The following is a 15,242-nucleotide window of genomic DNA, read 5'->3' as shown; positions in this document are numbered from 1 at the left end:
GAAGTCAGGGGCCGCGTCACAGCAGACTTTACAGGCCATCTCTGCATCTCATGCTTTTAGCAGAATGGCTAGTCTGAAGTGCTCAATAAACATTTTTTGACTGAATGAATGAGTGATTGCTTAGAAACATGCTGAGGTTTACAATGTCCTAAAAATGACCTTTCTCCACTGTGTATCTCCCCCCTGCACCTCCAGGGGTCCTTCCCCAGGGAAACTAAGGGTTCCCACCTGTTTAACAGGCTGCATGCTCACAAAGCCCAAATTCACCTTCTGAGAAGCGTCCACAAAAGCGTAGAGTCTTGTTTCATCATGATTTGACCTTGATGGGCTTCTTTTATGTTAATGAGCAGACTTTTCATGTTCCTCCACCCCATGCCGGAAAAGTCTCCCAAGATACTGACTGATTGTCCCTTTCTCAGGGTCCTGACAGGAAGTAGGACGTGCAGCTCGCATTGGTGACCAGGGGAGATATCCTGCAACCGAAACGCCCCCACTTCCTGGTTCTGGCAAATCGCTTTACTTCTATGAACAAGAACCCCTCAATGCCTGGTCCATCTCATGACCTGATTTGACCCAACCCGAGCCTCAGAAATTAGTCCCTAGGGCCCTGAGAGATTAAGTGTAGCTATGTATAACTCTAATCCTAAATAACAGTGGCTTAAACAAGATGTGGGTGTTTTTTTCTCTCATACCACAAAAAGTCTAGAGCTCAGTAGTCAGCGGCTGATGCAGCAGGCCTTGGCTATCATCAGGGACCCCAGGATGGGATTCTCATTCACATGCTTGCAATATAACTGCTGGTGCTCCAGCAATCATCTCTGCATTCCCAATTGGTAGAATGAAAAGAATAAAAAGCAAATGGACTTTCTAAAGCCGGGAAAACATATCCAGGGACTATGTCACATGATGGCTCCAATCTGCAAGGGAGGCAGCAGAATGTTTTTCAGCTGCGTACTTTGCTACCCCTGGGAAAATCGGGGTCCTGTTGATAAGACTAAGAGAATAAATAGCAGACAGACTGTGAAGAGTATCTGCTACGACCCCGCTCCCCTTGAGCTACCCATCATCCATAAATACTTTTCTTCATATTCATATTTGTGTCCACTAAGAGTGATGCTCTCCTTTCTTTCTTGTCTAGATGTGGTCCCTGTGGCACAAAGCTCTAAAAACTAAAAGTCAAGAGTCTGCCGCAGCACACCACATCTGCAATGACAGAAAAGGAAGATAACGGTCATGAAAACTCCCATGAAGAGAAAAGAATAATGGGAAACCCACAGCAGTCATTGGCCCATAGCAATTATGCAATACTCTGGAACAGAACCAGTGCGGGCTCTTGGTCTTGGCATGGACTACACTCCTGGCCAGTTGCTTCAGCCTCTGGAAGAATCTCCCTTAAGCATTTTCCTTATTGTTCTCCCCTCTGGAAGTTCCCTCCTCATCCATTATGCCCTCAGCTCCATCTCAGAATGGTGTTTAGGAGAATGATTTTCCTTAGAAATTCACATCCTTAAAGGCCACTTCCTGTTTGTTTGGGTTTGGAGGCTCTGGAATAGTTTTAAGGATTTAAGAGTCACGGAATGTTGCAGATCAGCTTGGGCTTGTGATGGCAACGTGGTTATCTGAAAATTTAATTGACTTTGGGGGCTGGCCCGGTGACACAGCAGTTAAATTCACAAGTTCTGCTTGGGCAGCCTGGGGCTCACCAGTTCAGATCCCGGGTGCGTCCTCTGTCAAGCCATGCTCTGGTGGGCACCCTACATACAGAGTAGAGGAAGATGGGCACCGTGGTTAGCTCAGGGCCAGTCTTCCTCAGCAAAAAGTGGGATTGGCGGCAGATGTTAGCTCAGGGCTAATCTTCCTCAAAAACCAAAACTTTGTTGACTTTGGTTCTAATTGCTTCCAGTCAACTCAATGTGCAAGTAACCGCTCAGAACCAAGGATTCTATCTAGACTTACTTTTTAGGGCTAAAGCTGCTTGCCTTTTTCTACTTGCCGCTGTGTAATCCCTTCCCCCTTAAGATATGGCTACTGGTTTGAGGTGATTTCTAACAATAAGCTTCAGGTGGAAGGTGTTATCCTATCTTTATTAGGAGATACTTGGAATAGCAGTGTCATCCCACAGTGGATGCCATTTTGAAGCCACCACTTATAAATTATCCACTTTGAAGTAGAGAAGCAGCTGGATTTTTTTAATCCTGTCAGACTCCAAATTACAGTGATCTCTTTAGACACCATGTTCATAGCAGCACATTCTCAAAAGCCAAATGGTGGAAGCAACCCAAGTGTCCGTCAATGGATAAATAGATATCCGTCTATTCATAGACATACAATGTCTATAGACATTGATATAGACATACAATGTGTGACATAGACATACAATGGAATATTATCCTGCCTTAAAAAGGGAGGAAATTCCCATACATGCTACAGCATGGATGAACCTTGAGGACATATGCTAATTGAAATAAGCCAATCACAAAAGGACAAATACTGTATGATTCCAATGACATGAAGTACCCAGAGTAGTCAAATTCATACAGACAGACAGTAGAACGGTGGTTGCCAGGGGCTGAGGGGAGGGGGAATGCAGAGCTATTGTTTAATGGAGACAGAGTTTCAGTTTGGGAATATTAAAAGGTTCTAGAGATGGATGGTGGTAAAGTTTGCATAATAACGTGAGTGTACTTAATGCCATTGAACTGCACACTTAAAAATGGTTAAAATGGTAAATTCTATGTTATGTTCATTTTACCACAATTTTCTAAAAATCATCTTTAATAAACATATAAACAAAAAAATTGCAGGGCTGTCAACTAATGTAGATTATAGACCGTAAGCAGAGGACGTATTGCTAAGGAAAGAAGTACTTCCACTCATCTCTGCTTGCAAACTGTCCCACTCTAGTCTGAATTCATGTCTCTCTCTGAACTTTGCTGCCAGAAATCTGGATTCTTCTTACTGTATTCCCTGATGCTACAGCCTTGGTTGGCAAGTGGTATATGTTTCAAGGTCAGCAGATGACAGTTTTTGTTTTTTGGGGTTTTTAAAAAGATTTTATTTTTCCTTTTTCTCCCCAAAACCCCCCAGTACACAGTCGTATATTTTTAGTTGTGGGTCCTTCTAGTTGTGGTATGTGGGACGCTGCCTCAGCACGGCTTGATGATTGGTGCCATATTTGCGTCCAGGATCTGAACCAGCAAAACCCTCGGCCACCAAAGCAAAGTGCACAAACTTAACCACTCAGCCACGGGGCAGGCCCCCAGATGACAGTTTTAACAAATGTTTTCAGATGCATCACAAGATCACTAGCTTTTAGTCTGTAATATCTGACATTAATATCTCTACTTTCTTCATTCACTCACTTTCAAACATTAGGTTCTGTTGTGTGTAGCACCCACTCCTGGTACCATAGTCTTCATCAGTTAGGAATTGTTAGAGCTGTGAATACCAGAGACCCAATTATGGTGGCTTAAACACAAAAGGGTGTGTTTTTGTCATCTAATGAACTGTCCAGAAGTAGGTAACTGATGATGCTGGTTTGATGTGTTGAGGTCAAGACTTCTCTGATTTGGTTGGCCTTTTCCTCCTGGTCCAACATGCTTCTAAGCCCTTAGCCATGGCACCACATTCTAGGCAGGAAGAATGAAGGAGAAAAAAAGACGAAAATGTGTTTTCCAGCTGGGTATGCTCCTCCCCAAATCCTTCCGTGATATTCCACCTGGAAACGTCTGCTTATATCCTATTAGGGAAAACTTTATCATATGGCCACCTCTAAGTGAGACAGAAGGTGACAAATGTAGCTTTTAGTTGAACACATTGCTGCCCCTCCCCGCAAACACGAGAGTTCCATTACTAAGGCAAAGGGGGAGAATAAATATTGGGGAAAAGCCAGCATTCTCTGCATCTGTAATGAAAAACTCCAGTTCTCTTGATACCATAAGCCAGCATCTCCCAGGCAATCTGTCAGCTGTCCTATTGGACTGCCTGCAGCTTTCCCTGGGCATTCTTAATAGGGAGAAAGTGTTTTTTAGATAATTTTATTATAATATGTATATTCTTTAAATTTACGTATACTATATATATGTGAACAAAAGTTGTGTGTACCGTGTACGTCCCTTTAGGGCACAGTATCAGTCAGGGTTCTCCAGAGAAACAGAACCAAGAAGAGAGAAAGAGAGAGAGTAGATAGATAGGTGATACATAGACGGGTAGATAGATTGTTGATAGATCGATGATAGACTGATAAACTGATAGATGATTGACAGATAATAGATTGATAGATGATAGATAGATAAATAGGTAGACAGACATTAAGAGGTTTATTTTTAAGGAATTGGCTTATGTGATCATGAGGGCTGGTAAGCCCAAAATGTGTAGGACAGGCTACAGTCTCGAGGCAGAATTTCTTCCTTTTCAGGAAACCTCAGTTTTTCTCTTAAGACCTTCAACTGACTGGAAGAGTTCCATCAACAATATCAAGAGTAATCTCCTTTACTTAAAGTCAACTGATTGTAGGTGTTAATCACCCCTACAAAATACCTTCATAGCAACACATAGATTAGTATTTGATTAAATAACTGGAGACTACAGCCCAGTCAAGGTGACACTTAAAACTGACCATCATGGGCAGGTCACATGATGTAGATGGAATAGCATGAATACGGGTCAGAAGTTGGGTTCCAGTTCAGACTCTGATCTCTAACAGGGACGCCCTCTTTGCTCTGGGCCTCATTCCATTATCGAAAGTTAATGGCTTAGATGGAAACATCTCTGTGTTTCTTTTCAGATAGAATATTTTTAAATAGCTTCACCGTTCCATGTACCATTTTGTATTTCTAGCATTCACAGTCATGTCTCAGTAGCGGCTCAATTATGATGATGAAGGTGATAAAAACTATGTTGATCAACATGATGGAGTATGGAGGTTCCTCAAAAAATTAAAAATAGAAGTACCATATGATCCAGCAATCCCACGTCTGAGTATGTACCCAAAGGAAATGAAATAGGATATTGAAGAGAGAGCTGTACTCCACGTTCACTGCAGCGTTATTCACAACAGCCAAGACAAAGAAACAACTTAAAGATACATCCACAGATAAATGGATAGAGAAAATGTAGATACACATGTGGTGAGAAAGAAGGAGAGCCTGCTGTCTGTGACAACATGGATGAAACTGGAGGGCATTGCGCTAAGTGAAAAAAGCCAGATAGAGAGAGCTGGATACTGCAAGGGACCACTTATAGGTGGAATCTAAAAAAGATCAAGTTCATAGAAACAGAGAAAAATGGTTGCCAGGGGGTGAGAGCGGGGGAAATAGGGAGAGGTTGGTAAAAGGGTGCAAATTCTCAGTTGTAAGACGAACAAGGTCCGAGGATCTGATGTATAATATGGTGACTATAAAAAAAAATGTTGTTGGTGATGATAAAGGATAGAAAGAAACAAATACTGGCCAAATCTGTCCTGAATCATTCAAGGACAGTCAAAATCTCTCAGCTATAGTGTATACTGTAGCCTGAAGCCAGCAGTTAAGCAACTTTACTTGCCGGTTAACTAGAATCTATGAAGCCTAAATGTCCGGGCCTTATCTCAAAAGCTCTTAAATCCTGCAATAGTAGTCAGTATGGCCAATTGTTGAGATCAGGGTTCCAACACTTGTTTTGTGATCTTGTACAAGATATTTAATCTCTTTAAGCCTCAGTTTCCTCATAAGTCAAATGGGAATGATAATTATTACATCCAACTTACACAATTACTGCAAGCTCATGGAATGTCACTCTCATTATTTACAAACTAAAAACACTCTTTGGCATTGTTAGGTAATTCTTTGAAGTTTTTGTGTTGTTTTGTTTTTATGACCAAACAGGCCTGTAGGACAGGTAAGATGAGATATTCATATTCATTCCACAAACAGTAAATAGGAAAAGACACCACAAATGTCATTAAGTTCAAATGGCCCAACTATGTGGCTTTTGTATGGATTTCAAGGGAGATTTGTGAATATCCGTGCTTAACATAAGCACATTGAGTGTGGCCAAAGTGACTCACAGGCGCAGGAAGGCTCTATGGTCCATACCCTATCTTCCTCCTGCCAATATTACCTTAGGTTGCTTCTAATTATTCAACTAGCAAACTTTTACAGAGTGCCAGCCATCATCCAGGTCCTGCACTAGGCACCAGGGCCGCAGAGGGGAAGAGGACATTGTCCCTACCCTTGGGACAAGCAGACTAGAGGGAGAGGCAAGCGTTCAACAGATGGGTGAAATGCCATGTCATGAGGGTTGTGATAAAGGTAGTCACAGTCGAATGGCTGTGTCTACCATGGCATGTAGAGCAGGGAGCAAAATAGCCATCAATAAAATGATAGGCCCTTGTGTCTTACAATCTAAGGGGAAACAGAATTAAAACAAATCATTGAAAAGGTTAAGTGAAAAATGACCATGTGCAAAGTGCTGCTGGTGTCGTATTTAGTGCTACCAGACCATGTGACAGAGACTGGGGAAAGTTTTCCCTAAGAAAGAGATGATTAAGCATGAGGCAACAGAATGATGTAGGCAGAGCGAGGGAGGAGAGAACATTCTAGAAGAGAAGACAGCACGTGCAAAGCTCTGGAGGAAGAGAGTGGAGGACTGGAGAAGTGCTGATGGTGAAGCTGAGAGGCAGTGGGCAGAGCGGCTGGGATGGGCTGGAGAAGAGACAAGGATCCAGATCATATGGGGCCTTGGAAGCCCCACAAAGGCCTTGGTGCCTACTCTGTGAGCAAGCACTGAAAGTTTGGAAGCAAGAAATTGACGCAGTCCAATTTTGCATGTGTATGTATTTGTGTGTGTAGAAAGAGGGGAAGGTATAATTTACATAAAATAAAAATCAGACATCTTAAGTGAGAATATATATCAGAGTAACCAACCCCCAAAACAAGATGCAGAACGTTATGATCACCCTTCACCCTAGTAAGTTCCCCCTTGCCAATTTCCAGTCCATAATCAGGTTTGCGGGGGAGGGGAGTTTACTTTGGCAACAGTGGGAAGCATGGGTGGTTGGGGTGGGAATATGGCAGTATGGAGGCAAGAAATGATGGAGGACCATCCTTGGGTAGTAGTGTTGGGGACAGAGAGAAGGGACTAGATAAACATTTAGGAGGTAAAGTTGGTAGATCTTGGAGGGGCTGGGAAGAAGGATGGGAGGAGCAGTCAAGAATAACTGGCAGGGTGGTGGCTTGAGCAGGTGGAGGGACACCCAGTGAGCCTGAGAGAGAAGAAGGATCTGGAAGTCTTTCCAGAAGAGCTAACATGCAGGCTGGATTTTGCAGAATCAATAAGAGTTATCCAGGTGAGGGATGTTAGAAGGCATTTTAGGAAGGGGGTGGTAAAGGACAATCTCTGGGAAAATTATAGGAATGAATACCTACTTGAGCACCTGGATCAAGCCTTGCCTAAGGCATAACGCAAGACATTTGAGTTATGCGAGACAACAAATTCTCCTTTGGTCTAGGCCAGTTTGAGTTTCTGAGGCAAGAAAGAGTTGTGACTAATAAGACCCTGAGGAGAAAGTTGAAACAGATGGGGAAGGTGAGAAAAAACTCTAGGTCTGGGGTATTGAGCCATCCCAACTCTGGTTCTCAAATGTCTTTGTGTCCTGGGAAGTGCCTGGGACCAGAAACTTGGGAGAAAATTCTAGTAAGAGGCATCATCTGGGTGTCTAGGCACAGTGGCCAGCCTGCAGGACCAAGCCCAGTACAGCGGCAGGGACAGCTCCCCAGTGGGTGGACCTGGACTTGAAGCCCACCAGCTCAGACCACTGCTTAAGGACTCCCACCATCAACACACCCCAAACACTCTTGAGCCCCAGGGACCCCTGGAAACCCAACAAGTAGCATAGCTCCTCAATCGTCCATTCTCTGGGCAGAGCCAGGCACATCAGCACACCCCACGCTGGGGACAGAGGAGAGTGGACACTTCCCTTACCTACAGCTGGGAGCCATTTGCTGTGGACGGACATTGAAGTTATGCGATGGGATGAAATCCTCCAGAGCATGTGGCCCTTGAGGACGTTAGGGTCAGTGAAAGAAGCCCATTGGAAAAGGGCAGGCACTGTGATTCCACTTACATGAGATACCTGGAGGGGTCAAATTCATGGTGACAGGAAGGAGAATGGCGGCGGGGGGCCGGGGAGGGGAGAATGGAGTGGCAGGGGTTAAGGGGAAAGAGTATCAGTTTGGGAAGCTGGGAAAGTTCTGGAGACAGATGGGGGTGATGGTTGCACAACAGTGTGAACGTGCTTAATGCCACTGAACTTAGAAATGGTTTAAACAGTAAATCTTATGTATATTTTACCCCAATGGAAGAAATAAATTTTAAATATATAAAGGAGTACATGCAATGAATTTTTTTTGCTAAGCTTTGGCATGGGAATTTCAAAAAATTGAAAGAAAGGAGAAAACAGACACATTTAAATCCTGACATGGACAATAATTGGCTCGTATATAACCTTTCGAATGCTTTTATTTTTCATATATGAAATGAGGCTACTGACATGACATGATCATCGTGGAGACTGGAAGCAAGGCGTCTTAAATGCCCAGCGTGGGACCAAGCAAGTACACTAGAATCAGCAAGTAAGCATGTATTATTATTGACAGTACTGCACAGCATTAATAGTTGTGATTGCATTTGGTTCTGATTTTCTCTCCCTTTACATCTCCCGCCCAGGAAACTGTTGCTACTCCTCCCGCCTTGATTATTTAACCCTTTGCTGTCAGTCAATGGACTCTACAAGGGCAAGTCTGACGACTGGCTCAGGTTTGTGCCCTCCACAGAGCTTCCCTACCTCGAATCACCCAGGGATCTTATTATCGTGAAGACAGGATTCTGGCTTAGTCCGTCTAGGCGGGGTTCCGCATTTTCAACAACACCTCTGGTTCCTCCGACCACGCTCTGAGTTCCAAGGCCCAACAGCACATACACATTGCCTTGCATAGGGAAGATATTCAATAACATTTCTTTTTATCAGAAAACATGAGGTACAGAGCGGTAACTTAGCCAAGTTCACACAGCTTCACAAGACTCCCAAACAGAATTCGAACTCAGGCAGTCCAACTCCACAGTCCACACTCTGAACCACCCACAACGTACAACTGATCTATTGTACAGCTTAAGGCTCCCCAAACTTCCGCAGCTGTGCAAATTACCCGGAAGACTTGGGAATACACAAATTCTGCCCGCCACCAGAGAGTCCTTAGGTCAGAGAATCTGCATTTCTACAAAGCTTTCACGTGATGCTGTTGCAGTGGTCCTCAGGCCATGGTATAGACCATGTTTGGGGGGAAAAATTGTCTTGCAAAAGATATTTTTTTTTCTTACACTCTTATTTGTGTGGTGGTTAAGAGCATGCGTGGATTCTGGAGCTAGACTGTGCTCAAGTCTGCAATTCACTCTTTGTGTGACTGGAAAAGTTTCCTACCCCTTCTGGGCCTCAGTTTCTCACCTACAAAAAGGGGATAATAAGAGTATCTGTCACCCAGCATGGTTGTTGAGTGGGTTAATTTATATAAAGTGTAATAGTGGATATAGAACACTGCCAGGAACATAGTCACCACTCTATAAATACTTGCTAGCAATATAATTATTTATGTAATATTTATTAAATTGCATAATTCTAATAGCAGGTGCAACTGGTAAGACAGAATTGGGAACAAACACAGCTGATTCTACTTTTTTTCTCATATTGACCCCCTTCGCCCATTTCCCCTACCAACCCCCCACCGCCCTACTTCTGGCAATTGCCAATCTGTTAGCTCAGTTTTTGTTTTGTTTTTTTAGATTCCACATATAAAAGAGATCATACAGTATTCATCTTTTTCTGTCTGACATTTCACTTAGCATAATGCCCTTAAGGTCTATCCATGTTGTCATAAATGGCAAGATTTCACTTTTTATGGCTGAATAATATTCCATTATATATATATACCTCATCTTCTTCATCCACTCATCCATCTATGGACACAGATTGTTTCCATGTCTTGGCTACCGTAGATAACACTACAATGAACATAGAGATGCAGGTATCTTTTCGAGTTAGCGTTTTCATTTTCTTTGGATAAATACCCTGAAGTAGAATAACTGGATCTCATGCAGCTATATTCCTAATTTTTTGAGGAACCTCCGTACCGTCTTCTATAATGGCTGTACCAATTTACATTCCCACTAACAGTGCGCAAGTGTTCCCTTTTCTCCACATCCTCGTCAGCACTTGTTATTTCTTGTCTTTTTGATAAAGCCATTCTAACAGATATGAGGTGATATCTCATTGCGGTTTTGATTTGCATTTCCCTGATGAGTAATGATGTTGAACATCTTTTCATATACCTGTGGGCTATCTGTATGTCTTCTTTGGAAAAAAGACCATTCAGCTCCTCTGCCCATTTTTCAATCGGATTGTTTGGGTTCTTTGCTGTTGAGTTGAAAGAGTTCTTTATATATTTTGGATATTATCTCCTTAAGAGATATATGATTTGCAAACATTTTCTCCCATTCAGTAGGTTACCTTTTAATTTCTTATGTTACATTTTACCCCAACAGAAGAAATAAATTTAGAAAATAAAAAAGTATATGTGGGATGAATCTTGATGACATTATGCTAAGCAAAATAAGCCAGTCACAGAAGGACAAATACTGCATGGTTGCACTTTTATGCGTATCTGAAACAGTCAAACTCATAGAATCAGGGAGTAGCATGGTGGTTGCCAAGGCTGGGGGGAGAGGAGGCTGGACAGTAGCTAATCACCAGGTGTAAAGTTTCAGTTAGATGAGAGGGATAAGTTCTAGAGACCTGCTGTGCAACATCGTGCCTGTCGTTAACAATAGTGTATTGTACACTTAGAACGTATTGGGGGTAGATCCCGTGTTGAGTGTTCTTACCATAATAAAATAAAGAATATGTGGCCTAGAAAGAGGAGAGGGCATGGACAGAGGCCTGGTGTGTACCAACATGTAAGAGACCGACAGGAAGAGAAGTCTTCAGAGGAGGCAGAGAAGGAATGGATGGAGAGATAGAAAGCCATACAGGAGAGAGTAGCTTGTTAGGAGCCAAGAAGTAAACAAATGTTCAATAGAGGCATCAGCTAAAGATGACAAGGACAAAAAGGGATCCCAACCACATGTTGCAAGGGGCACACTTCATACATTCATTCCCTCCATGTGGTAAACAAGAGTGTGAAGTTTGATGAAGAGAGAATGGGTAAGTTTGCATGAAGAGCCCGAGGGTCTCATGGGAGGGAAGAGACACCCCTTCCCCATCCCCCTGTCCCTAGTAATCTGCAGGGGTGTAGGAGAGTGGCCGCAACCAAGGTCTTCCTGGAGGTGGGAAGGGCAGGAGGGCCCAGAAGTAATAGGACGGTGAGGGTAAGGGAGGGGGGCTGTGGAACCAGCCTTGATGGAGCAACATGGCTGATGGGGATGAGGCTCTGAGTGGTTGAGGTGGCAGATGCTGCAAACCTGGGAGTTCCTACCCCTTCCCCCACTGTGGGAAGAGCTGTAATGTGGGAGCTCTCTCACCTGGCCAGGAGCCCCCTGGCCAGTCCCAAACCCAAAGAGCCGAGGGCAGGCTGTGCTTCAGCGGAGGCAGCCCCAGGACCAGATGGCTCAGCCACCAACCCCAACCAGCATCCTAAACTTTCCTCACTGGGGCTCCGGGGTGGGACTCCCGTGAGCTGGGGCTTACAGGCAGGGGAGGGCAGGACTTGCCTCTCAGGTGACAAGCAGGCACCAGGAATTCTGGGACAGAGAAGGGCAAAGCTAGCCGGGAGAGAGAGACTGGAGCCCTACAAATCTCCCGTGGAGGTGCTTGGGCACTGCACCTGGGGACACCCCCACAGAACTGTTTTCTGAACCCCAAAGCAAAGTCAGGACGCTGGAAACAGGGAGTCATGGCTGCCACGGGCCAGTAAAGAAGTGGGGTGGAAGCCAGATCTGAGCAGGACGAGGAGTCAGTGAGGAAGTGAAGACAGCCGACAGAATCAATCTTTTCATGGAGACAAATCCTTGACTGTAGAAGAAAGGAGAGCTATGGGGCTTGGGTTAGAAGGATATGCAGGATGGGGGGACATGTGAGTGTTCACAGGAAGACCTGAGACTCTTTCCTGGAGGCGGACAGCTGGAGGGAGAGGCTGGAGGGGGGAAGGGATCAAGGTCCCTGAGCTGGTGGGGGGGTGACACACAGAGCCCAGCCAGAGGGGAGGGGCCGGGAGGAAAGGGACCTGGAAACAGCCACCTCGCAGCAGGTCTTCATGACCTCACAAAGCCGGCACGCTCACTCCCGGGGTTCCAGGAACTCTGAGTCAGTCCTGGCCAGGTCTCCTGGAGCTGGATGCAGGGGCCATGGCACTCCTCACACCCCAGGGATTGAAAACAGTCTTCCAATGCCAGGTAAAGAACAAATGTGGCTTCTCCAAGGAAGTTGGCTGGGATCCGTCTAACAGTGAGGTGTGTGAGGGAAGCGGCGATCGAGGGCGCCTCTCAGGATGGACACCTTGGACAGCACCCCTTCCCACACACCGCGTCTGAGGCCCACGACCGGTGCGCAATGCCAGGCCAAAGGCCTCCCAGCCTTGAAGCTTGGGCTGTTTTCTGGGCCTGCAGTGAAGCCCCTGATGCAGCAGAGCCCACCTGGAGGAAGGAGGAGGCAGGCACGGAGGGAGTGGGCACCTCCACTCCAAGAAGGGCTGGGGGGCCCTGGGGCTGGTCACCCCGGGACCACCTCTCCCAAGGGCCCCTTTGGGATTGCATGCCAACATGTGTAGGGAGTGTGTGTGGTTGTGTATGTGTGTGTGTGGGGGGGGGGGGACTGTTGCTTTGGGGCAGGGACGAGGGAGAGATTTTATCGGTTTCTCAGAACCCATCGTGAAGCTGAAAGGCGTAAGCAAGGAGGGGCCTGTAGAGGGATGAGGAGCCAACCTGCAGGGCCTGGACCTCTTGCAAGCTCCTTCCAGAACAGGGCATCCACAGAGTGGATCAGGGCACAGCTGCAGACCTCAGCAAGAGGACCCCATGCCAACTGTGCACACAGGCCGGCTTCCGGCCTGCAGCGACGAGCTGACGGGCAGGCAGCAGATGAAGGCTGCCCCAGGCCCCCTCCCCAGCACAGGACACGTGCTCACCACCTTCTCTAGATCTTCCAACAGCAGTCCCATCAGATGCCACCCTGGGGATCGTGAGGTCAGGGTTGCTGGGGTCAGGCAGAAAACGGTGGTGCAAGAGAAGCTGCAGGTGTCCCTGGAGGCTGAGGACAGGACTCTGGGCCTCCTTCTGGTACCCAGTCTGCCATCTGTCCCCCCAAGGTCTCCACAGCCAGAGCCTCCCTTTCCCCCAGGGGAGAAACACTCCTGTGTTCAGGGGGTCTCCACTTCATGCCACACCTTCTCTTACACTCTCCTTTAAAGGCGCTTGCTCCTCCTACCTACAAGAACATTGGTGATCTACAAGAGCATTTCTGAAAGGCCAAGTGAACTCTCAAGTACAACGAGTTCTTACCTATAGATAGGAGAAAAGGTACACTGACCAGTCTTTACCCCCTGGCCTGCCAAAGTGCCTGAGTTTTCACCAAGCAAGATACGTTTCTTCTGCTAAAGCACTGCTTCACCAAGCCTCTTCTGAGTCAGTCATTTACATTTTAGTATGAATTTCATCATCACATCAATACCTCTGTGATAGCTAGTTGAGAGTAGGCTCAGAGGGAAGTAAGTTTTAGGGACGAGGAAGAAGGGACCATAATTCAGCACTTGAGGCCTGCTGGAGAGACACAAACACATGCATGGCTAGCATGAGAACTCTCAGAGGAAGGAGCAGTGCCAGAAAGGAAAGCACATTCCCAGAAAGGGGAGGGGAAACCGTCCGGGAACCAAAGCTTCCTTCTGCCTAGGGGCATCCACATTCCCAGTCTGCAGGCTGGTGGGGAGCCCATGCGGGGCCCCCAGCAGTGTCTTGCCCAGTGATGATGGCAACCTAGTTCTTGGTCACGCCCTCCACCCCGTCTCATGCCTTGCAGAAACCAGAAGGTCGGGAGCACCTCCGGAGACTGCTGCACTGGGAACAGTTTGACGAGCTGAGAGACGCCCGCAGGAGCATCCTGCTGGATATCCTCTACGAGAGCATCATCTTTGCCGTGGGCAAAGGCTTCCCGTGGGTGGAGGTGGCCAAGGTGGTCAAGTTCACAGAAGAGCTGCTCAGGGAAACCAAAGGTACAAGGCATCCAAGGGAGCTTGCAGGGGGTGGGGGACGCACAGGACCCCTCTGCAACCCACAGCCCCAGGAGCCCTCTGAGGAGCCTGGAGCCCCTTCCTTTCTTTCCCTGGCATTTAGCCTCCTCACATGCTCATAAACAGGGTCCCTGTCCAGGCTTTCTGGAAAGTGGAGCAAACAGAATATCCTTGCTGAGCCTTTACACTAATCTCCCTGGCTAAAAATCTTGCACCACTCCAAGCTGTTCACACAGCAGCCGGGGTGTTTGCCTCTCGGTCAGTCATTTACAGTTTAGTATGAATTTCATCATCAGCTCAATACCTTTGGGATAGGTAGTTGAGGGTAGTCTCACAGGGAAGTAAAATTTTGTTTTAGGGAGGACAGAGGAGGGAGCATGATTCAGAATTTTTGTTTTGTTTCTGCTTAACATAAATCAAACATATCACTCCTCTGCTTAAAATACTTCATTGACTTCCCATTGTACTCCTGAAAGACTGAAAATTGTTCCTGGTATCAGGGTTTGCTCTGCTGGATATTTTGGAGGAATCCTTCATGAGCATCAGCTTGCTGGCAGGGATGGGGGAATAACAATCAGGTGAGTTTACAGAGGGACCCTCTCTCCACCCCTGCTCCGTCTTGGGGTTCATGAGAAGAAGATGAGCATCTCTCTCTCCCTGGGACTCCATGGCACGAGGGGATGTGGTCACATTCGTCCACCCCTTGGGCTGTGAGGTGCAGGTTCATTCATAAGCAAATATATGGAGCAGCCCCCCTATGGCCACCATCATAATAATACTTGGCCAAGAATCACCAATAGGTGCTAAAGCCAGCAGGTGAATGCTTGATGAGAAATGGGATGTTTACATACTTCCTGAGAAGCTCCCCACACATCCTTACTGATCACAAAGGGGAAAAGAAGACTTTTACAGCGAGGGAGTCTGGCAGACACCTCCTTGATAAAATGCTCCATGAGTGAGAGAACACACTGAGAAAACCCTGCCCCTTGGCAG

General features: G+C 46.2%; 1 protein-coding gene across 1 annotated transcript in view; it reads left to right on the top strand.

Annotated features, from left to right (window-relative positions):
- Nucleotides 1-13,041: 13,041 nt before the first annotated feature.
- Nucleotides 13,042-15,242, top strand: part of C3H8orf74 (chromosome 3 C8orf74 homolog) — a 40,439-nt gene continuing 38,238 nt past the window's right edge. The window contains exons 1-2 of the mRNA XM_070506531.1: nt 13,042-13,302; nt 14,000-14,231. Of these exons, the coding sequence (XP_070362632.1) occupies nt 13,042-13,302; nt 14,000-14,231 (493 nt within the window). The remainder of the gene's footprint in view (nt 13,303-13,999; nt 14,232-15,242) is intronic.

The sequence above is a fragment of the Equus asinus genome, chromosome 3, assembly GCF_041296235.1.
Source record: "Equus asinus isolate D_3611 breed Donkey chromosome 3, EquAss-T2T_v2, whole genome shotgun sequence".
NCBI classification, from domain to species: Eukaryota; Metazoa; Chordata; class Mammalia; order Perissodactyla; family Equidae; genus Equus; species Equus asinus.
This window is presented reverse-complemented; position numbering and strand designations above follow the sequence as displayed.